The 25,047-nt window shown below is 41.4% G+C and overlaps 1 protein-coding gene across 7 annotated transcripts in view; it reads right to left on the bottom strand.

The window, feature by feature from the left end:
* Positions 1 to 13,643: 13,643 nt before the first annotated feature.
* LOC146367059 (uncharacterized) overlaps positions 13,644 to 25,047 on the bottom strand; it is a 122,890-nt gene continuing 111,486 nt past the window's right edge. For all 7 annotated transcript variants that reach the window (XM_084912534.1, XM_084912531.1, XM_084912533.1 and 4 more), the window contains 4 exons: positions 24,019 to 24,100; positions 23,825 to 23,934; positions 23,457 to 23,649; positions 13,644 to 20,715 (listed from right to left, as the gene is read on the bottom strand). In XM_084912534.1, the coding sequence (XP_084768660.1) occupies positions 20,711 to 20,715; positions 23,457 to 23,649; positions 23,825 to 23,934; positions 24,019 to 24,100 (390 nt within the window). In that variant the 3' untranslated portion in view covers positions 13,644 to 20,710. The remainder of the gene's footprint in view (positions 20,716 to 23,456; positions 23,650 to 23,824; positions 23,935 to 24,018; positions 24,101 to 25,047) is intronic.

Raw genomic sequence — 25,047 nt, 5'->3', positions numbered from 1 at the left:
TTCTAAGAGCAAATGGTGGAGAGTCCCATATTTTAAGCCCTATGGGAGTGTCACCAAGAGGGTCGTGGACCCCCTATTGATCCTCTACCTAATCAGGATGGGCCAGGATGTGAGTGGGCGTTAAGGCGTCTGGGAAGGGATCTCAAAACTGGATTATAGATGGCAGACAGTTGGTGTCGTAAGCCACCGCCTCTGTTCAAGGATGTTCGTTCACAGTGGACTTCTTTCACTCCTCTTTCAAACCACCTGTCCTCTCTGTCCGAAATGTGAACCTGGTTGTATCTTTCATATATAAGTTAATTAATAAATAATCATTAATTTCTTAATGGAGGAGTGAAAACAGTTGATAAAAAAGGTTATATGAAAAAAAGAAAAGAAAAAGTTTATATAATTCCATCAAACTTCCTCAGGAGTCGAAATAGGCAGCTTCATGTTAAACAGCTTTATGGGGTGTTTGTTTATGTGTCAGTGTTTCTCATGATAGATTGGCTAAAGTCTGGCTGGACCTATGCTGTCTTTTGAATGCATTGTTTCTAGACAATGGGTGGTGGCTGAGTTTTCCCACCTAATTAACTAGTGAAAACATTGTTTTATGTAAGAGGTGCTACACCACCCATCCAGGAAAGAGCTATAGAGAATTGATGCATTCTTTGAAATGTATATTGGTTGTGCATGTTTTGGTTGTGCATGTTTTTTTGTTTTTTTTGTTTTTTGCATGTTTGTGTCCTAATAATGTAAAATACAGTAGTAAAAACACTGATGACAATAATACAGTTTTATCATGGTCAAATACTAAAGGATAATCATCAGAGAAAAATAATACAGAAAATACTGGGTAAATACATAAGTGACTATGGCACCTAGCTCATGGGAAGATTGACAAAATATCTTGATGATCAGAACAGGGCTTATCATGGATACAGGCAAAGCTAGGGCAGACAGTATGGTAGCAGAGCACAATGCACAAAGTGTTTCTTCACTCAGGAGTCACACACTGATGAACTTCTCATCATGCCCTGTGCATCCAAACACTATAAAGTTTAGCTCCCTGCTCCTCTGAACAGCCAAGATATTTTTGAATTCATCATGTGTACTAAAGCACAATACACACGATTACGTCAGTTGATTCTGATCATCTGATAACTTGCGCCCTTTTTCATGGATTAATTGATTAATCTGAAATTTCCATATCCATTTTCATGTGTGACAGCATGCCTGTTTACAAAAAGTTTGGTAACTACACTATAGTTAGAGACACGAATGAACCTAAGCAACTTAAAATTCACTATTTTCATTGAAAAAACAAAATTAAAATGTTATCTTTTAATTAGTAGTTGTAGACATAGAGGTTCCCTACAATACCCCACAGCGCCACAGCACCCTCAGCACTTCCAGCAGATTTCTAATTAGCTTAAGCTCTTTATTGCAAAGAGACCATGTTATTTAGAATTTGTCCTACTTACAAGGGTAACTTATAATAATGACCACTGATATAGACAGTAGTCTGGCCTTTTAGCCACTGTGTAATTCAACCATATAATCAAGACTTTCTCATATGCACATATCTATATTGGTATAGTTAAGTGTCTGATTTGTGACCTCTTATAAAAATTCAAACAGCAATTCTCCCAAGAACTCACCTTTGGTAGTGACATGCAATTCCCGAGTTTGTCTCATTCCTCTGGTTTTCCCATTTAAAAAAAAAAACCTTTGAAGGAAGGAAAGGGTAAGAAAATTTCAAACAAATTTAATTATTTTAATTCATGCAACATTCTGACAAAAAAATACACATTATCAAGAAATTCCTGCTTCTTGGATGCAAAATATAAAGAAACGAGGCGTAGTTCAAAAACTTTTCCACATTACTGTGTATAAAGAAAACTTTGGATTTACAACAGATATTAGAACAACAGTAATGCTAATCTGCTAAACAGAATAGAATAGAAATAGAAAAATGTATATGGTATTTATATTTATAGGCATTAACTGTACAGTAAATATAAAACAAATACATTATATAAAGATTGATGAAGTTCAACCATACCTTGCAAAGTTCATCTGTTCAACAGAAATTCAGTCTTCAGCAACAGACATATTTTTTAATGTACAGAAGTCTTCTAGAACTGACTGCAAAGACACCAAACACTAACTCCTTTATTGTCTAACTGAAGGCAAGGAGAAAGGGTAATACAAGAGGACATATGGAGGCAGGGACCAATGCTCAACACCTCCTCAAGTGACCTTCAGTAAATATCAAGCATTCTAAGAATAGCAACCACATCTGAAACCACAGTTGGCTCAGACTTCAAACTTAAGAGACAAGGTGTCTCACACCTTCCCTTCTATATACAAGTCATTGAAGAAGACAAGGATACAAGGATTCTGGACAGCTGGGAATGGGACCTTTGACGGTGCCTGGAATAGATTAGAGCTAAGTAAAGGAGTTCAGAAGTTTGGTATGAGGGCTGACACACTGCTAACATTATATACTGTATGTACACTGTATGGAGACTGATCAATAGAATTTCCAGTTGTAGCTTAGGCTAAGAAGCCTTCACTGTTAAAGTATTGGTATATCAGAGACTGCCTGTTGTGGACATCCATTACAGATGTCAATACTAGCTTAAGTGCAATTATAATAAAAATGCAGAATATGCTAAAAGTAAGCAGAAATATTACCCCTCTGTCCTGATTACAACGGATAAGTTTTCATTTATTTTTTAAAAATTGGGCACTTTAAAATTGGGCACTATAACAATCTTGTTTACTTGTTTTATAGCTAGTTTTCATGTACATGTTCAGTCTATATCCATCATGCCACTTCACAACTCATTTAAGCCAGTTCTAGGCCTCTATTAATACTAAGTATGTACTGTACATGTGTTGCAGCAAACCCCTGTTTAGTCATCCCTTATGGTTGCCACAGCCATAATATTATGCAAATATTAATATTAAATCTGACACATGTAGTTTTATCTGTATTCCCTACATCAGGTGCAGTAGTGTAAATGTGTATAAACCTATCCAAACAAGTGCAGAACTGCTTCAGCAAGTGTTGTTAGAGGATTTGCATTATAATTTCATGTAAGGAATACCTCAGTGGGGTAAACTGTCTGTAAGTTACAACAGATTAACCTTGATGATCTAAATAAGCTAAATAACAAGAATTATGCACAGTTGGTTGAATTTTTTTTTTTCACTTTGGCCATTTTGTACATTAAATATTGAAGTCACTGGGATGTTTCTGCCTACAAATACAAATCTGACAGCCCAAAATGATGTAAGTTTGCTTGGCTAGTCAGTAAAAACTGAGGGCAGTGTTGTGCAATCTTGACTTGTATTCACACGTGTACACATATATTCAGACTTTTATTCCATCCTAAAGGATCACTTGTTATATAGTCTGCACATACTAGGCTGCTATCATATCTGGTTGGTCTACTTAAGGCGTGTCCTTTTTCACAATTTCTGACTTTTGGTGGGTTAAATGTACTGGTTACATATTTACATTAGCTAGGCCCTTAAAATGTCTTTCAAGTAGTTTCACCATTGTTATCATCTAGATTAGATGTTTTGGTTCTGTATAAAAGCCTTGACCCATCCCTCATCTTGTTTATTGAATTTTGCTTCCAAATAGCAAAATATTTAAAGTGGTGTTGAACAATAGTTCTCCAGTTTTTCTAAAGGTCTGTTAAAGTTTTTCTCCTGAGATTGGCTACTTTTTTTTCTCATTTTCAGTTGATTCCATATACCTGACCATTTTTAAAGAATGGGTTTTTTGTGTTTGTTGTGTTTTTAAGCCACTTAACATCCATCCATCCATCCATCCATCTTCATCCGCTTTATCCGGGGGCAGCAGCCTAAGCAGAGAAGCCCAGACCTCCCTCTCCCCAGCCACCTCCTCCAGCTTATCCGGGGGAACACCAAGGCGTTCCCAGGCCAGCCGAGAGATATAATCTCTCCAGCGTGTCCTGGGTCTGGGCCTCCTCCCGGTGGGACATGGCCGGGAACACCAACCCCAGGAGGCATCCTTGTCAGATGCCCGAACCACTTCAGCTGGCTCCTTTCGATGTGGAGAAGCAGGGCTCTACTCTGAGCCCCTGCCGGATGGCCGAACTTCTCACCCTATCTCTAAGGGAGAGGCCAGCCACCCTTTGGAGGAAGCTCATTTCCGCTGCTTGTATCCGCGATCTCGTTCTTTCAGTCACTACCCACAGCTCGTGGCCATAGGTGAGGGTAGGGACGTAGATCGACCGGTAAATTGAGAGCTTCGCTTTTACACTCAGCTCCCTCTTCACCACGACGGACCGGTGCAGCGTCTGCATCACTGCAGCCGCCGCACCAATCCGTCTGTCGATCTCCGGCTTCCTTCTCCCATCACTCGCGAACAAGACCCCGAGATACTTGAACTCCTCCACTTGGGGCAGGAACTCATCCCCGACCCGGAGTGGGCACTCGATCCTTTTCCGGCTGAGAACCATGGCCTCAGATTTGGAGGTGCTAATCCTCATTCCCGCTGCTTCACACTCGGCTGCGAACTGTTCTAGTGCGAGCTGGAGGCCTTCACCCGATGAAGCCAACAGTACCACATCATCCGCGAAAAGCAGAGATGAGATTCTGAGGCCACCGAAGTGAAAGCCCTCCGCCACTTGGCTGCCCATCACCCACCGGGAACGAGTCCGACTTATTGCCGGCAATGCGAACCAAGCTCTTGCAACGGTTGTATAGGGATCGAATGGCCCGTAGCAATGGGCCAGACACCCCATACTCCCGCAGCACCTCCCACAGGACACCCCGAGGGACACGGTCGAATGCCTTCTCCAAGTCCACAAAACACATGTAGACTGGTTGGGCAAACTCCCATGCACCCTCAATTATCCTTGAGAGGATAAAGAACTGGTCCAGTGTTCCGCGACCAGGACGAAAACCGCATTGTTCCTCCTGTATCCGAGGTTCGACTAGCGGACAAACTCTCCTTTCCAGCACCCTGGCATAGACTTTCCCAGGGAGGCTGAGGAGTGTGATTCCCCCTGTAGTTGGAACACACCCTCCGGTCCCCCTTCTTAAAGATGGGGACCACCACCCCGGTCTTCCAGTCCAGGGGTACTGCCCCTGATCTCCACGCAACATTGTAGAGGCGTGTCAACCAGGACAGCCCTACAACGTCCAGTGCCTTCAGGAACTCGGGGCGGACCTCATCAACACCAGGGGCTCTGCCACCAAGGAGTTGTTTAACTGTCTCAGTGACCTCGCCTCCGGAAATTGGCGGGTCATTCCCCTCATCCCCAGACTCTGCTTCCTCCTCGGAAGACGTGTCAGTGGGATTAAGGAGGTCCTCGAAGTATTCCTTCCACCGCCTGACAATTTTCTCAGTCGAAGTCAGCAGTGCTCCCCCAGTACTATACACAGTGCAGTGCTTTCCCCTCCTGAGACGCCTGACGGTTTGCCAGAATCTCTTCGAGGCAGTCCGAAAGTCTTTTTCCATGGCCTCTCTGAACTCCTCCCACACCCGAGTTTTTGCTTCAGCCACTGCCTGACCCGCATTCCGCTTGGCCTGTCGATACCTGTCGGCTGCCTCCGGAGTCCCACAGGCTAACCAAGCCCGATAGGACTCCTTCTTCAGCCTGGTGGCTCCCCTCACCTCTGGTGTCCACCATTTGGTTCGGGGATTACCACCACGGCAGGCACCAACCACCTTGCGGCCACAGCTCAATGCAGCAGCTTCGGCAATGGAGACACTGGACATGGTCCATTCGGACTCAATGTCCCCAGTCTCCGTCAGAATGCTGTTGAAGCTCTGCCGGAGGTGTGCGTTGAAGATCTCGCGGACTGGGGCCTCTGCTAGACGTTCCCAGCACACCCTCACTACGCGTTTAGGTGCACCAGGTCTGTCCAGCGTCCTCCCCCGCCACCTGATCCAACTCACCACCAGGTGGTGATCAGTTGACAGCTCAGCCCCTCTCTTTACCCGAGTGTCCAGAACATATGGTCGCAGGTCTGGTGATACGATTACAAAATCGATCATCGACCTGCGACCTAGAGTGTCCTGGTGCCACGTGCACTTATGGACACTCTTATGTTTGAACAAGGTGTTCGTTATGGCCAAACTGTGATTTGCACAGAAGTCCAATAACAAAACACCACTCGGATTCAGATCAGGGAGGCCGTTCCTCCCAATCACGCCCCTCCAGGTCTCGCTGTCATTACCCACGTGAGCATTGAAGTCTCCCAGCAGGACAACAGAGTCTCCAGGTGGAGCACCTTCCAGCACCCCACCCAGGGACTCTAAGAAGCCTGGGTACTCTGAACTGCCACTCGGCGCATAAGCGCAGATGACAGTCAGGACCCGTTCCCCGACCCTAAGGCGCAGGGAACAAACCCTCTCATCCACCGGGAAAAACCCCAACGTACTGGCAGCAAGCCGAGGGGATATTAGAATACCCACCCCAGCCCGCCGCCTCTCACCAGGGGCAACTCCAGACTGAGACAGAGTCCAGCCCCTCTCCAGGAGACTGGTTCCAGAGCCCAAGCCATGCGTAGAGGTGAGCCCGACTATATCTAGCCGGTACCTCTCAACCTCACGCACTAACTCAGGCTCCTTCCCCACCAGAGAGGTGACATTCCATGTCCCAATTGCCAGTCTAGGCAGCCGGGGATCAGTCCACCAGGGCCTCAGCTCCTGGCCGCGGCCCGGCACACAATGCACCCGACCCCTATGGCGCCTCCTGCGGGTGGTGGGCCTGCGGGAGGATGGGCCCATGTCCTCTTTTCGGGCTGTGCCCGGCCGGGCCCCATGGACTAAGGCCCGGCCACCAGACGCTCGCCCTCGGACACCCTCCCCGGGCCTGGCTCCAGGGCGGGGCCCCGGTAACCCTAGGCAGGGTAAACTCTTCCCTCGATGTTTTCTTCATAAGGGTCTTCTGAATCGCTCTTTGTCTGGTCCCTCACCCAGGACCAATTTGCCATGGGAGACCCTACCAGGGGGCAAAAGCCCCCAGACAAAATAGCCCCTGGGATCCCTGGGACACACAAACCCCTCCACCACGATAAGGTAGCGATTCACGGAGAGGCCACTTAACATCATAACAATCAATTCACAAAAAAAATCCCATTTTAAATTGTATCTTTAGGCATTTTGTTTCCAGTAAGGTGATTCTCAGATGAAAACTCCAGCAAATCCAGCAAAGACCTGAGAGATGCATCTGGCCTTTCAGTTCTTCATCTACTACTTGCTGGCTATCAAGATGCCATTCTTAAGGAAGAGAAGCGGAGAATGATAAAATGATGAACCCAAATTTGAAATTTTTAGTTCAAATCAATGTATCCATTAGAGGTCAGGTACAACAGTGGGTGTCTATAGTCATCTTTAGAACATGGTGGCTTTGTCAGGGTTTGGGGATGGATTTTGGATCATGTCAAAACTGAGTGAATTTTAAATGTATGGTCAAATTTCGATCCACCATGCAATACCATCTGGACAGCATTTGATTGGCAACAGTTTCATTTATCAGACAATGACCCCAAACACACTGCAAATGCAGGAAAAGAAATTAACGTATTCTCCACACTATAAGGCGCACTTGAAATACTTTAATTTTCTCAAAAATCGACAGTGTGCCTTATAATCCCGTGCGCCTTATGTTTGTGCTTACTGACCTCAAACCGATTTTATGTGGTACACAGCCCTCACAAATCTGTCAAAAAATGTTTTAGTACGACTTTGGTAAGCTACGAAGCCTAACCGCTTGATGGATTGTCGGAGCATTACGGCTACCGTAGTCAAAAGCCTCGCAGAGTAATCTGGGTTCAAAACTCCGTCCGCTTCAGGTCCCAAAGTCAAATGAACATTGCGGCATCACTGAGAGTTAAAAACTGTCTAAATTCTTTCATCTTTAATAACATGATCAAAGTTGCTGCTTTACCAGGCAGTAGCGGTTTTTGATACGGGCGACACGGGCGGTTGCCCGGGGCGGCATCGTGGTGGGGGGCGGCATCACGGGCATCGGCAAAAAAAATAAAAATAAAAAATTGCTCGTACTCATGCTGCCCCGACATCAGCCAGCGCATATTGGGAATGGCATAGGCACCGATCGGTTTTCTATTGCCCATTTGCTGGGAGTAAATGGGCGCCCTCCGTTTGCGAGGTGCGCCTGCTGCTTGCGGCACAGGGAGGAGAGGGCGGGGCGGCGGGGGATTCTCTGGCTGGCTGGAGCAGCATCTAATAACCAACTCGCAAAATAAAACAAAATAAAAACAAACCAACAAACATGTTATGATACAGACTTATAATTTGCACCGATGTTTTTTTTTGAAATTCTATACGCGAAAAGTGAGCGCGAGAGCCCTCGGTGCGCCTGCTCGGTGCTGAAGTCAAAGTAAACTTTATTGTCATCTCCACTACATACAGTCCAGTATATAGAGAGACGAGATGACGAGGCTCCAGTTACAGCAGTAAACAAACAATATATATATAAGAAGAGTAAGAAAATAAATATACACTTTAGGACCAGGGGTAAAGGGATCAATAACAATTTCAAATTTCAAATTTACAGTTTGATGATTTAAAGTCTGAGGGAGTGTTCGCCCGGGGCGCCAAACAGGCTAGGACCGCCACTGTTACCAGGTGTAACAATTAAGTTTAATATCCAGGCATCCATGAAAACAGAATTTATTAAATTTAACAGAGTTAGAAGTTAGCAAAAAGTTAGCTCGCTAGTTTCCACCTAAACGTAATATGGCATGTTCTGACTGAGAGATTTCTGAAAAAATTAAAACATACAGCTCTGCTATCACTTCCGACATAAATGCTGACAGAAATACTAAACAGCAGTGACTTTTGTAGGGTTACTTAAGTTAGACTAGCTGGTATATAATGATGTGCTATGTGATCGCTAGCGACACAGCTATGTTAGCATATGTTAGCATAACACAGTAAAGCTAACCTTTTTCCACTTGATAAAAGTTAATGTGAGGATTCCTGATGGTTATGGACATATGGCAGGATGCTGTAAATGGACCAAACTTCAGTCAGGAGAACAACTGAGATAAACCATCCACAATATGAGGTTAGTCATTAATATACTGCAACAACATGGGAATAGAGCTGCTGCGCGAGAATTCAACATTGATTTGGACTGTTTTGCAGTGTGGGTGGTCCCCCAGGCGTCTACTGGATTTTCTTCCTGGACCTAATTAAAGAAAACTGAGAGGAAAGCCCAAGCAAAATTGAAATTCAGGACGCCCTGGACCTAAGACCAAAGCTGCATGATGGGTAGGTTATCAACCAGAAAATACGGTCAGGGCCAGGATTGTCAGCAGCACCTGTACAATGCTCAGACAATTTTCACCGTGGGACAAAGTGCTTTTTTTGCTTTCTTCTTTCAGCTCAAAGTTTCTTTCCAAATCGCCCACTTGCCGTGTGATCACATGGCATGCTGGACATGAGGGTGATAAAAGATTGCTACAGTGCTTGGTGTAGCCCTGAAGTTCTGGTAAAGACAGACGGGTCTATATGGGTCAGTGAGCTCCTGGACCGGTTAGGCACTGCTTGTTTTTTTTATCATGCTGGATTTGACCAAGAGATATTGAAACTAGAGACTAAGAGAGACTAAGAAAAAAACATCCTTCTCCACACCTTGCAAATTCTACCAATTCGTCACGCTCACTTTCGGCTTGCTCGGATCCCCAGTCCCTTTCCAGCGCCTCATGAACACAGTGCACCTGCTGCACTCTGTACATGCTGCCACCTATCTGGTGGTGTCTGATGCTATCATCCATAGTGAAACCAGGAAAACTGAGTTAACGATAAAAACGATAACAAAATAACGCTGAAAACCGATAAAAACCCTGAAAACCATACATTTCACACCTGAGCCTCAACTCTCGCGGCCCGGTACCAAACGACTCACGGACCGGTACCGGTCCGAGGCCCGGGGGTTGGGGACCGCTGGTGTAAGCCATCATTTTTAATTGGATGATAAAAATACAATTACAAAATGATTGTGCTGCAGAAGTTTAACTGTCTCACAAGCATGTCTGTGTAATTTTTATATAAAATTCACATTTAAAATAGGTTGCTTCTTGCCTTGCCCTTTCTTGCATTTGTTGAACAGGACAGTGCAGTACAGTATACATTGTTGTTGTTCCCTAGTTCAAATGGCTGTACAGTATATTATTGTCCGTCACTTAATGATCACCTGTTGCAGCTTCTCTGTTTGCTCCTCTGCTGTGCGTCAGAAGTGGTTCCTAAACTTTCCACTAAATCATCACCGCGCTGAAGGCAGCCAGCAGGAATTTCACAGGTTATCTTTGTGCTCAAAGATACAATGCCATGCCAGAAGGCAAGGACGAGGGGAGAAGCAAGTGGACATCTGACTTCTAGAAGTTCTGGTCTCCACACGGCTTATTTTCAGCTAATCTTTATTATTCTTTTTTTTTTTTTTTTTTTTTTTTGTGTCCCGTTTGGATCTTTAGCCATCAGAATTGTTGTCTTAAGGCCAAGAAAGATGCCAAGCGGATTTATTTTACCAAGTGGATCATCATGGCCTTGCCATATTGGTCCATTTGATTGACCTTTATTATAATTATGAATTTATTTTATTTTCGGTTGCTACAAACGGGACAGACATGACTGGGGGATAGGACAGGGAGAAAGAATGAAAGAAAGAGAGGGAGAGAAAGAAAACCAAAGGGGAGAAGAGACGGTGAGAAGGGGGGGAAGAAAGGAAAAAACAAACAAACAAACAAACAAAACACCTGGATCACCTGTATGGAGAAAAAAAAAACAGAAGAGAAAGCAAACAACAAAGAGCAACATAATAAAAACAGCACCATCACAATAAACTAGCTAGCAGTAGATAACAGTAGATACTAAATAATAAACGATATTGTGCAGCACGCAAGATAGACAGCGCACAATGTGCTTTGAGGCAGCAGCCAAGAAAGGTGTAGTCCGCGTCTGTGAACACCCGTGTGTACACCTGTGTGCACACCTGTGTGGATCAGCATGCTTGTATTCCAAAGGTTTCTCCATGTAACGATCTGCTAGGGAGTGTGGGGAGCCATAGCCCCGCCCCGTTTATTATTCATTTTTATTTAATTTCATATTTGTGGTCAACAGTGACCATTATTAACCCACACCCAACTTCGATTGTCTCAGTGGATGTCCAAAGTTCTGTTTAGGATGTTCACTGGTATTTTTTAAGAGTACTATTGGAAAGTGCATAAACCATTCATAAGATACATGTAAAATGTTTTGTGAAAAATAGTTATTGTTTTTTCACCCAACTTCATTGTCTCCCTATTTGCTTACCTGGTTCTTCATGCTCTTTTTACACCCCCTCTGTCCGCCACAATCACACATTGGCTTTTTAATTAGATGTTCACTGTTCACTGTCTTAACTGTTTCTTTTTGCTCTCTTTCTCTGACACATCCTGACTTGAAGTCACCTGGAACTGAAGCTGTAATGTAAACACATAATGAAGCCTAATTAGCCTATAGAAAAGCAAAAGAAATTTTAAACACACCAAACTAATGAAGTAGACCAACTCTTTGGCTCTAGCAACTAAACATGTCCAAAGACCAGCATTTCAGAAGGGTCAAGTTAAGGTAGTAAGTCACAGCAATGTCCCCGCATTCTCAGAACAGTTTGCACTTTTGCTATGTTTCAGCTAAAGTGTGTTTTATCTGCACCACTGATTTGTGTCATCAAATTACTTTTTTGTCTTCTTTCTATTGCAGCAACTAAAGTCTTCCTTACTGAAGACATCAAGAGCACCCGACAAGCACCGACTCAGTTAAACATGTTTTCATTTTGTCCTTTCTGCAGTTGACGCGTCAGAGAATAACCCTTGTCCAATTGCTGTCATGGTCGGACAGTCCTTCCCGGGGAGACCTGCCTGTGTGTGTATGTGTGTGCTTCTCTCTCTCTCTCCTCCTCCACCCAGTGGCTGACACACCTGCACCTAATTTGCCACCCAGCTGTCACTGATCATCCTTCGTTGTGGGCTGAGGTATTTAACTGGGTGTCCAGATGGCAGTCGACGCTGGATTGTACTCGAAGCTCGGTAGTAAAGAGTGTTTTGTGACTTGCAGCTTAGCTTTAGCCGGCTAGCTTTCTCACCTGTGGTTTTTGCTCGTTTATAGGAGGAAGAGATACAGAGCTGGAGGTTGGAGAGCAGGAGCCCGTGGATTAAGCTATTGGAGGAGAACACACACTCTGGGAATCACTTTGGAAACTCACCTGCGCACCACTGGGAGTTTGGAGAAGATCACTGTTGGACTTTGCACTTCACTTTATGTTTTGAAACTGTGTTTGGGCACTGTAAATAAACGCACCATGTACTTTGCATCCTGAGCTCCGCGACTGAGTCCGTACTTTCCCGTTACCCGTGACAATTGCATCATCCACCATTAAAAAGAACTATAGAAACAGTACTAATAATTCATTGTATTTTAGTGGTAATACAGTCAGGTAAATGCATTATGGGAAGAGGTAGGGTTTTCATTACCCATCCTAAATTGGGTAAATTGATTTTAAAGTTTGACAAGCACCATCAGTTACTATTCATTTATGTAAACAATACACACTGATACTGCAGTCAAACTTTAATTATATTTAGAATTTAATTGTTTATTAAATTTTCATATTTAGTTTCAAATGCTTTGCTCATCTGGGTCCTCCAGCTCTCCTATGCTTCTGCTATCTAAATCAGGTGGGTTGTAACATGATACAGAGGGTAGCAGCCAACAGGACAACAAAGCCAAAAATATCACACTCGTTCAAAGTGGATACATTTGTTTAAACAGACCAGACAAACTACATGCCAAAATGTTATAGTTTGCTAATATTTCATATTTCAGCAAAAAGTTTTGAAGCATTTTTTTCTGATTTCATAAAGTTAGATTAAAATAACATTAAGATCAATGAATTTACAATTAACTAGTTGTTTCTGATTAATATCATTTTTGCTAGCATCGATTAACATGTTCAAATCTACTGATTCACTGAAGTATAATTTCATTTGTGTGTGCTGATAGCTGATAGCATGTAATAGATAGCATACTATCTATTACATGTCCCCAGGTGTTTTGATCTCCCTGCTTTCATCTGTAAAAAGCACCATTAGTAGATTCTGGTACTTGGTTAATAGCAGTTGGACTACATAGAATTGGGCAGTGAGCACAGAGCCCACCAGAGGATGTTGGGCCCTCAGTTTGTTTCCGATTTTGGTCAGAGACACTCACACCAGTGGTTTGGGGGTCATTTAGTAGCTCTGGTAGTGCTCATCCTGTTCCTCCTTGCACGGAGTAGAGAAGATAATGGTCCTGCTGATGGTTTAAGGACCATCTACAACCCTGTCCAGCTCTCCTACAGTAACTGCTTGTCTGCTGGAATCGCCTCAATACTCTTGAGACACACAACAAACCTTGACACCTGAAAACCTCACCTGTAAAACATCCCTGTTTTGTGGGTTGTCTCATTGTTGCCCCTCTAGTGCAGCTGTTATTAATTTCATTACCACCAAACGCATCAATGGTTTAAACTTGTTAACATTTCTTATCCACTGACAGCTGCTGATGGCCTTGTGCTGGTGGAATCTGTCAATATGTGAGAGAAATGTGTGAAGAAATGACAAAACAGTGAACTTTTGCTCATCTTTTTATTTCTTGATTAATATTCACATCACTAGTTAACAATTAACCACAATTAACATCTCTTTCATACCAAATATTCAGAATTGAAAGGGGAGATAAGCTCTATCTAATAGGACAGATACCTCTAACAACCAGCAGTTGGTTTGTTGTCTTCTGCATGCTCTTGCTATGGTGTTGCGCCCTACAAAGTAATACAGCACACACACACACACACACACACACACTACAGTGGGTTTATTCTACAGTGCTGAAAAGTAGCTTCTTTTTGCCTGCTGCCTCTCAGGTTGAGTAAGGGCAAGCAGAAGACCAGAATACAATACACACACTTGTAATTTTCCACTCCACTTGACAGTTAAACAGCTGGAATACTGGTTTAATTGGTAGCTGCTGTATATATGGTAAAGGACAGAGGTAAAATCAGCTGCTTTTCAGTGCTGTGGTGCTGATGAGCCACTGCAGGTGGGAGACGTGGTTAGGGGCTCCAGATATATCTACCAACACTACTTTTGAAGTGTTTGAAACTTTGCTTAGGATCAGAAGCACTTTTCTGTTACTTTACAAACAGGTTCAGAATGGTCTATTATTTTTGTTATTGACAGTGGGAAGATAATTTGGTCCATGACTTGCCTTAATTCAGTCCCGTGTTGGTAGATATGTCAAGGTGTCTACATAGGAGCTGTTTAATAAAGGGTATTACTTTCTGGTGGTGGTAGGCAGAAGAAAGGGCTCACCAGTGTGTGGCAGTGCAGTTCACACCAAATGTTGCCAATTCTGAGGAGTGTCCTCATGTTCTCTTTATGCAAAGCTTCTTCAGATCATATCTAAGTGGACACACACTGGTTCTCTTCCTGCCTGTCAGTTTGAATCTGGTAAACAGTGTTTTCCATATGTGAGCTATCTTCCAAAACAGAACAGAGACAAACCTCATACATGTATTCATAATCTTGCATCTTTAATACATTTTTAAAACATTCTTGAAACTTCAGCAGCCCTTTTCTTGATGGAAAAAAGGCAGACTCTGAAAAAAAAGTACACTTTTCCTTCCCTATGCTTTCAGTCTTACCAGAATGTCTTACCTCAACTCTAACTAGGTTTATGAACGTAAATGCCCGTCTATCAACATCCACTACACCCTGTTAAGAAGTAAGATTTTTTTTGTTTTTTTCTTCTTTTTATTTCATTTGAACTAATTTGAGTTACACGCGGAGTGATAAAAACGTGATGGTGTCTATATACAGTGTGAAATACTAGTGGAAGGGTGGTATTTGAGTGCAATAACTGGGAGTTCAAACGGACATCAGAGTGAATCTGATTCTTACTTTCTGTCCAAGCTCCAAAGTAACATTAACTGTATCACACTCCTGATGACTGTAGTAAACACTGAGCATATTTCCATGGTTCTATTAAAACTTTACTAACTGAAGGGTCCATTGGGTTCCTTACTGAATATCCAAAGACAAGACTCAAATCACAAAAACCTCAGCTGGACTAGATTGCATTTTTGAAACTGATAAGAATATTTGAGCTCTTCAAATCTACACATTCTTTTCATTTATAAGATAAGGCCATATTATATATATAAATTAACATGTCTGCCTCTAAATTTTTCATAACCCACTTACCGAGTAGGCTCCACCATCAATCTTTTTATCTGTTAACTTGGGAGCATTGATACAAGCATGTTGTAGGCTACTGTCTGGCTCATAATCAATGGTCCCAAAAAGCTGCTCCTAAAGAACTTTGTAAATTAACAAACAGTCTTTTTTCACATTGAAAAGTTTGTGTATACTCATAAATACAAATAAAATTGTGTACAAATACTGGTTGCCAGGGTGGAAAGCCTTAAATATTTTTGAATTTTTCTGTTGTTAACGAATTCTTTCTTTGATTTAATGTGTTGCGAAATGAAACAGGCTTAAAGTTCATAGCTTTAAAGAGGGTCTGTGGGGCTTTCCTGTATTTTCTGTCATGTATATAACTTAACTTGAATAACATTATAATTGTATTACTTTAGAATATTTACCTTACAATAGAAAAAAAATCGTGAGATTACTTTGTCCAAATCATAGGATCCGTCAATCAGAACAAAGCTGATTTAAAGGCTTGTTTCAGGTATAGGATGAAGTGAGGGACTGCACAAGCAAAAGACCAGCAAGCATTATTTTGAACTCTACTCTAGTCCAAGAATATAAATATGGAGCTCAACATGTTTATAAAAGGGCCACTTTAACAGTCTTGATTTCATAACATCAGCTTTTGTTATTTAACACACTGTATGCTAACATTAAAATCTGTATGCTAACATTAACACACTGTATGCTAACATTAAAATCTGTATGCTAACATTAACACACTGTATGCTAACACTGAAACCTGTTCTTGACCAGAGATAGTTTTAAAGTCAGCGCTCTCAGAATAAATCAAACAAGGAGCCCACTGGCTCCTCCAAAAGGTCATTAAAGACCTTGAACGGACTACTTACAGAATGTTACTCTGCAGCTTGGCCAGAAAATAAGAAGCAGGGAATGTTAACAGGAACAACATGAGAGCAGACTGGAGAGCTGAGTGTTAAATCATCGTAGCCAACAGTACAATGCCACAAAAATCCAGATCTAGACACACAACATCAGCTCATCCCACCAGATGTTCACGCATGGAGCTACACCTTACTTCTTATATATACACGATCCACAACCCAAAGTGCTTTCATACTTTTGTTCTTCTACTCCAGAAGAAAGTTGGTTCACATCATTAATTTCACATATGACCCACGCATATGTCATGTAACACATGTTACTTTTAGGCAACGCATGGGAATGATCTGGAGGGAACAACACAATATTGAATATTCTTAAATGGTGCTTTTAGTTGTCTTAATTGTTGACTATTTGATCACTTGCTCTTTGAATATTATAACGTCATCTAGCTACCAAAACTGTTTTGTTCCCAGAAGCACACATGTACAGTACACTGCTGACAATGTTTACCAACATACAGTGAAGCAACTTTAATATCACTTAAGTGCATCAATAAAATGAACAGGACTATGTTCAAGTGCACGAGACTTTTGAGTTTTCTGGGGAACTGTACATAATTTGTATGATTATGATAATATTTAGTGTTCCAGACACAATAATATAGTGATAGCTTGAATGAGAGCAGAATGGAAGCCTTCTGCAGCATCTCTAATAGTGACGTAAGCTTTCTCACTCAGCCTTTGTTAAGAGCCAGACTATCAGTGTTCCAGAGGCTAAGCAGCGCTCTCTACAGGATGGATGCAGTAGTAACACTTCACACATCTGACAACTATGGGAGCACGCCACAGACATGTCACTAATCCCTCAGTGTTTTCAGCAGAGACCATCCCAGCCTTTTAATGCATGCTGAGCACACGGGGCCTGTCCGTATTACGGGGCTGATACGGAGCGATGCTTTCAGTGTGCAAATCAAAGTCACATCACAGTGCTGGCTTATTAGAATCTAAACTGTACCTAAAACTAACATGTTTGATTTCTTAAGATAGCATCTGGAATTACAACAAAATGAGCACACTTGGCTTTCAGTTGATTATTTCCTATAAAGCATTAAGCCATTCAGGTTTTTTGTGTGTGTACTGTGATCCCGCGCATTATTTTTATAGCTTACACTCAGTGGGCCTCATTATAGTATCTGCAGGCTCCTCTCAGATGTGCTTGGCTGAAATACTGCTGCATTCATGGCATGTGGGAGCTGGGCAGTTCCCGCTGTCCAGTTTACTTTAAGAGTTTCAATTTTTACATTTTTTTTAACTTTGAGGTTTTTACTTAAACAAAACTTTTTAAAAAAAAATCACACAAACTAAGCACTAAAGCAAAAAAACCAAACAAAAACTATTTAGCTCCTTCTATTTACACTACAGATGTAGGGTAAACTCATTTATATGCCAGAGAAGGCATTTCATCGTCTGCTACTGTGGGTAGTCACGGTGGCTAAATAGCGCTCAGTAAATTCAATCTACTAGACAGTCCAGTCTAGTATAAGTAAATCACTACAAAGGAAACTCTGGTGTTAGATCAGCCATGAATACATTATTTCATTTACGCAATCTCTCTCCTCTCATAACTACTGGATAACATCAGTGGTTGTCTGTCCTTCTCTATCTGAACGTCCTGTGCATGTGCAGGTAACTGGAGGCTTTCCCTACACTGTATTGCTGTCAGAGAACTGGAGTGAGACACAGGTAGAGGTGACAGATGAGGAGGTGGTGCAATGAGGCGATGATACCATCATGAAAATGGTATAATAGGAACATCACACTGACACAGCTCATCACTATTTGAACAATATCGGCATGGACCACCAAAATAACAGACAGACAAAAAAAGAAAAACAATAAAGAGTTGCTTTGATTCCAGAACAGAGAAATGCTTTGTCGTCAGCAAACCACCTTTTTTCGGTGGTGCTTTGTGTTTGTGTGTCTATTTGTGTATGCACACCAGCAAGCATATGTGTGCTTTCCTGTATCAGTCTGTGCTTATGTGTGTGTGACTAAATGGTTTTATGGAGTGGGCTCTACAAAGCACCAGCAGGAGGGAGGATTTAACTAGAGGTTGTTGCTCTGCAGCCCCAAACCCTCCACTGGGGTCAACCACATGACCAGGAAATGCCATACAAGCTCAGGGTGACTGCTGAGGTCCCTCATGATGGGTGCAGGTGAATGAGTGGGTGTGAAGGTTTGCAATCAGTGCAGGAGCCAAACAATGATGTTGATTTTAAGTGTAGTACCCTTCAAAGCTCAAATAAAGACTTGTATGTCTTGAAATAGCTGTTGATTAAGCTAGTACTTGAATACCTTCATCATCCCAAAACAAAATATCAGCAGTGCTGATATATCAGACGACTTTGCGGAGTTGTGCTAAAACCACGTGACCAGGACTGATCTGCAACCTCACTTCCAAAAAGTTGGCCATGTGTAAAATGTAAATAAATGCAGAATGCAATGCTTTGCAAAAGCACTGAAATACTAGATGAAAAAACAGAAGTCAAAATTTCAAAGAAATATTAAAAAAAATATATCCATTACATTTTTAACATCAGCAGGATTTTTCAAAAAACAGTTGGATCACCTTAAGGAATTTTTTGTAATTGTTGAAAAATGTAAGTAAAACTTCTGCCACTATGGGGCAGTGTTTCACCAGTGAGCGTGTAGAAATGTTCTTTTACCTTTTAAATGCCTTTACCAGTGACTCATTAAACCCTAGTTCAGCTTGAGTGAATATCTCAACAATATGCTTTCAAATGAACATTTTAACACCAAACGACATTTTAATGATCTACAAAGTCTTCTGCCTTTTTTGGGAAAAGAGGTTGCAAATCAAAGTATTCAACTTCCCCTGGAGAATGTGAACAGTAAGTAACAGAGAAAGAAAAAGAATTGTACTCATTTATCTAAAGCAGAAGTTTTTGTTAGTATATCCTGATATATGAACAAATGTTAACAAATTCAAATGACTTAATACTGCAGGTGGCTTGGAATATAGCAAGCAGAAAGCATGCTGTAGAGTTAGTCATCACAGCAGCTCTCTGAGCTTCTACATTTTTTTATACTGTGCCAGAGATTGTGCCCTATAATTTCAATCAAGTACTAAGAAAAGGAAAAAAAAGCTCCCGAGCGTACCGAGGTGAAACAAAAGCTGATGTTGAAAAACAGCTGGATCCCTACAGTAGCTTCCTCAGTTGAAAACTGCTTTGTTCTCTCAACATTGTCAAGACGGCTTACTATTAGTCAGCAGTGAAAATTTGCAAGGAACCATTTGGCCTGTATGGACATGCCAACCATAGACCATCACACAGATTCCACAGATCTACACTATAATGACTCTGAAATGGAGACATTTAATGTGCTGGTGTGACTGAATGTTTATAAAGAATCCTGTGACACTGTGATTGACACTGTCCACCATAAGTGCTACATTACATTATAGAGTGCATGTGTTCTGTGCCACTCTGTTTAATTTCAAGGTTTATTACCATCCTTCAATATCACTCATTCAGCTGGAATTTATATTCACTCCTTCAAGGTCAATTAGAGAGATCTTAACTTTAAAAACACTTGGCTCTGAGATCAAACACAGATTTTTTTGTGCCAAATCCTCTTTGAGCCGAAACCACCCAGAGTATCAGCAGAGCTAGTGTATCCTCCCTCTTGCTGCCTTCATAATGCACGAGTTACATCGCTGAACGATTTCAATTGTACTAAAACCATCTGACTTTTGAGAAGCTATTGCACTGGTTTTAAAATCCATCTTCAGATTTGCTTCCAGACATCTCTCTTTATAGCCGCTCGAGACCAGATTCATTTTGTGGTCTTTGCAGCCACGACTACAAACATCATAATATTAAAATTCAAGGAATCATTATTGTGAAGAACTCTGAAGAGACAAACTGGTGCACTGATACCAAGAGAAGTAACGTGTGATGAATTGTAGACTGACCTGTAATGAGACGTCTGATGACCTACGAATGGTGCTGTTTTTGTTAGTTTGGTTTTTAAATGTCAAAGCCTGCCAGAGGGTCTAGAACAAAGCTCCATTACTGTGATCTGAGGCAACTGTTTTCACTAGTAGGGTGAACATTCTATGAGAAAAAGTGGCTATGGTCAAGATACTTAATAGAGCACTGATTGATTGATTGTGGGATTATTGCTTTGGGGTTGTTACATTTGGGCTTTAAGGTTGAAATGACCTTAGTCAGTGCTTACAAGGAAATGGCATCAGTGGAGAAGCTGGTGGAAACCTGCACAGAGAAACATGGACAAACAGCAATTACTTTTCTCTGTGGTAGGTGGGGCAACCCAAGGGTGACAAGGGGCCAAAGGTCAGAGTTGGTAGCAGGAAGCTGGCAGGCAGATCCCAGAGAAACACTGAGAGGCGATCGGTCAGTTCGGTGCTGCGGTGGGCAAGATGAAGGGCGGGATCAGAGGAAAGTGACTGCGCCGTGGTAGTTGGTTGGTAGTTGATTGGCAGGCCAGCGAGCGCCATGCGTGTCCCACCAAAATCTGCAGGTCATTGGGACTCAGTCTGAGGTGAGACAAGTTAAAGAAGAAAAAACAGATGAAGCGCAAAACGAAGAGAAAATGATAGAGATACAAGGATGAAAAACAAGTTTGTTGTTTTTATCAGCCTTACAGGCTCTAGCTGATGTCTGCTGTGAACTCATATGAATTAAGATAAGATAAGATAACCTTTATTAGTCCCACACGTGGGAAATTTGTTTTGTCACAGCAGGAAGTGGACAGTGCAAAAGTTATGAGGCAAAAATTAGGATACAATAAGAATAAATACAGTACACAACTGTACAGAATAGAATAAAAATAAAATACTATATACAGTAGAATAAAATAAAATAAATATACAATAAGATAAAAATAGAATACAAATACAAATGCTATATACAACTGAGTAAAAATACAACGATGACAGAAAAGATTATTGCACTTAGTGTTATTGCACATGTGTGGATGTGTGTGTTTGATCAGTTAAAGTCTTTATTGTGGAGTCTGACAGCAGTGGGGAGGAAAGACCTGCGAAATCTCTCCGTCCCACACCGTGGGTGCCGCAGTCTCCCACTGAAGGAGCTGCTCAGTGCTGTCACAGTTTTGTGCTGTCACATAATTGTCACAGCTGTCACTGTCACAATTATGGGGCAAATGATCAAAATGACATTTTTAAAATTGTATTAGTGCTACAGCCATTCATCAATTAAGATGAGTTTAGCAACAGGAACAGTGGCGGAAGTCTGTTGTCCCTCTGAACTCGGGGAGTCTGGAGACCAGCTGTGGTAAAGATGAATTTATCCACCATGACTGGCTCATCTTCACTCTGAAGGTCTCCTCATTATTAAATTTCATAATTTGGTAAAAAGGTGAGCTGGCTTCACTACTCTATCCGACATGTAAGCAGGGAGCGGGTATATGTGCTTATTCATTCATAAACACACACTATCTACATTATGTATTTTTAATTTACTCCTATTGTACATGTACCACTATTCATAATTTTTATTTTAGGGGTCTACAAGAATAGGTGTATATGCTTTAATGTTGAAAAACCCCATTACTGTTGTCATAGTGTAGCTTCCCTCTGTACTTCTTTTCACTTTTCATGACACATGACAACAATAAAGCAATGTTGGTTCTCTACAAATCACCGACTCTTATAAAAGATGGATGTAGCCACTGTGACATGGCTTCCTTGTTAGTTTAAACATTCCACGTTCCCCCATCTTGTTGTTTTGAAACTGGATGTGACCACTATGAGAAAGATCTGAGGGAAACTACATGTTCATACTGTCTGAAAGGCCAACCTTCACCCTCTGCTTTTCATTCAAAAGGACTGTAGGTTTAGGGGACTTCAGCATTGGCTCCCAGGCTATATCTTTTAGATAGAATCTGGCAGAGACTTGTGATTGAGAAGTTAGTACTATATATGACCATATATTCACTCTCTGGTTACACTAAAAAATATGAAAAGAGTGTTCAGTTTACGTATATTTTGTTTTGAGCTGGGGTTTTTTCTCTGTCATCTTACTTACCAACCTAACCAGCTAATTTTACTGTTAGCTATTCATTTTGCCTGCTTGTCCAAATATAGTCATGCATATTTTAAAACCCCAGAAAGGCAAAGACCAAAATACCATATTCCATTTCCTATTAACTGGAAAGTAAAAGTGAGAAAGTAAAAGAGGACTGCTGAATTTGAATACAGAAAGTATGAGAGAAGCATACAGATGCTAACATAAGTCTGCAAACTATAATAAAACCACACATTGGACAATTTTCCTGTAGTTTTGAAGATATTGCCATAAAGATAATAGCAATCTTAAGTTCCTCAGATGCTGAAAGTGTATTAAGACTATTATTTTGCACCTGCAGGCAACAATCAAATTGTGTGCTATTCTGTGTTGATAGGCGAGATCTCTTAGAAAGTCAGCACAAGTGGCTCTGAGCAAATAATACCAGGCTGTCAGGCAGGTAGCCTAAGGTAGCCTTATCTAAAGCACTATCAAAATAGCTCAGGCAGACATTATGCCTGTGTGGTACAAGGTGACACAGATAAATAACTAAAGAAAATCCTTGATTCAAAGCAAGGCATTTGCGGTTCAGTAGCAGTGTTATATCCACAGTATAAACAGAAACAGAGTGAATGCAACAGAAGACACTACAATTGAGTTTTTGCAAATTCTCAGAACAGTGACTTTCAAGCTACATATTGCTAATAAGTGACACAGTAAGCCATTTAAGCTGTGGATTTTCCCATATACTGAAGCAGCATTAGATGGGATTGTAATACTTTGGAGAGGTTTGCTCCAGCCAGGCGTTGGAAAATACATAAAAAGTTAAAAATCTTGGTTAACTATCTATTGATTGTTTTCAAACAAAGTTATAACAGTGTAATTGTCACTTCAAATGTACAATGGAAAGCATTAAAAAGTGAGCAGAAGAAAGAGTTTTTACCCACAACTTACTGTTAACATTAGCTTACAGGTGTTAGCTACAGCATTAAAAGCTTTAAGGAACAATTAAATTTTTTTCTGAGATTTCTTATAGTTGTACACATGAACCATCCAGATTAAAGTCCCTACATTTACAGATTAAGGGTTCGCAGATATGAGTAGCATAGCGTGAAGTGACTGGCTAGGATTAAGAACCCTATTCTCATTTATTTGGCACTTCAGTAGCACACCTGTCATAATTGTAAACTGTATGTATTCTCAATAAAAAATGGAGCCAGAGTGTGTGAGTGTGTGCCTTTACACCCACTTGTCTCAGTGATGCATTTCTCTGCACTGAGGGGCTCCCTCAGTCCATCTCCCCCAAAAGGAGTGGGTGTGGTTTCCTTCATGCTGTTCTCCTTAGCAACACCTCCAGGTGCTGTTGCCTTAGCAGTGACTCCTGGTCCTGTTGTCTGAGTGCCACTTGGGGGTGATGATGTTTTCTGCTCAGTTTTCTCTTCCTGCAGCCAAAAATAAACACACAGTTCGTAGGGGTCAGACAGAAACATGGGCATACAAAGTTTGAAAACTCATGGTGGCACATGGTGGCCAGTAGTGGCACAATGAATCAGCAGAACCACAAAAGCTAATTTTCTGTGAGCTGCTAACACATGTTTAACTGTGTTTAAGAGTGACCTTTTGTCCATTGGTCTGTCCATTTCCTGCCCCCACGTTGTCCATGGATCCAATCTTAGACTTAGCCTTAATGTTTAGCTTATGAGACTCAATCTTCACATCACCACCACCTGGGATTAAAAAAATAAGGAAAAATTAATATGATGCCATTTGGGTTTAATGGCAAGAAAAAGCACAAATGTTTTGGGATGGACCTGGCTTGTGTTTGATGTTGTCCTTGGAGCCACATTTGGATGTTACCTTGCTCACATCAACCTTCTTATTCAGGATCTGCACCTGGGGTGGAGTACATAAAAATCTTGTCTTTTTATATTCTAAGTCATTCAGTACAATGCAACTTTCACTTCAGCGTCCACTCAAGGCCACTTTAGAAAATCACTATCATTCATTATACTGCACCTGCCACATTCATATAGAGGCGTGACATTCCTGACAATGCAACAGAGTATGTGAAATTGACTCACAGCTTTTTTTTACCAATCATGCTTGATTTCCTGTTTTAACCTGTTTCATTATTTTAGAAGGTGCCTTTTTGTTTTGTTCGGCAGCGCTCCGTTTGTGCAGATAAATCAGGACGAGCTGTAACTAGTCACACCATGACTGTAGAGTTGGCAGCTGGCACGATGACCTGCCTCACAACATGTGCTAAAATCAGTGAAATTCACATATAAAATGACAGACTGGAAAATGAGATGACCATAACTCTGCTGATAAAATTTTATTAGTAACACAAACTGTCAAAACCTTTTGTTGGACCCGTAGCTTACCCTAATGTGAACGGATATTAAAGAATAGAAACAAATAGTTAAAATCCTTAAAAGCCAGTTTAAATATTCATAATGTCATCTTCCACTATAAAAACACATCAGTGATATAAGTAAATACAGAAAATGTAAATGCTGGTGTTTTTTTTCCTGGATTTTGCCTTGATATCCTGTCTCTTTCCATTAAAATGAAACCACCATAAAATTAGACAGTGTTCATGTCTTTTTTAAGTGAGCAAGCTCAAATAATTATTTTATCCACTGTAACATTTCATCGCCAAATGAATTCATGCACATCTCCAAGACAATGCGACACAGTTTGTGCTTCATTCAGTGGTTCTACTAAGGTGCAGCAGCTTGCAGATGTAAAATGTAACCCCCAGCATAGAAACTGTATCACATCATGTATAAAACATGCTTTAACTAAAAGAAACAGTGAAAACATCCAGATGATTTTCA

The sequence above is a fragment of the Perissodus microlepis genome, chromosome 18, assembly GCF_051167445.1.
Source record: "Perissodus microlepis isolate ML-2025 ecotype Zambia chromosome 18, ASM5116744v1, whole genome shotgun sequence".
NCBI lineage: Eukaryota > Metazoa > Chordata > Actinopteri > Cichliformes > Cichlidae > Perissodus > Perissodus microlepis.
This window is presented reverse-complemented; position numbering and strand designations above follow the sequence as displayed.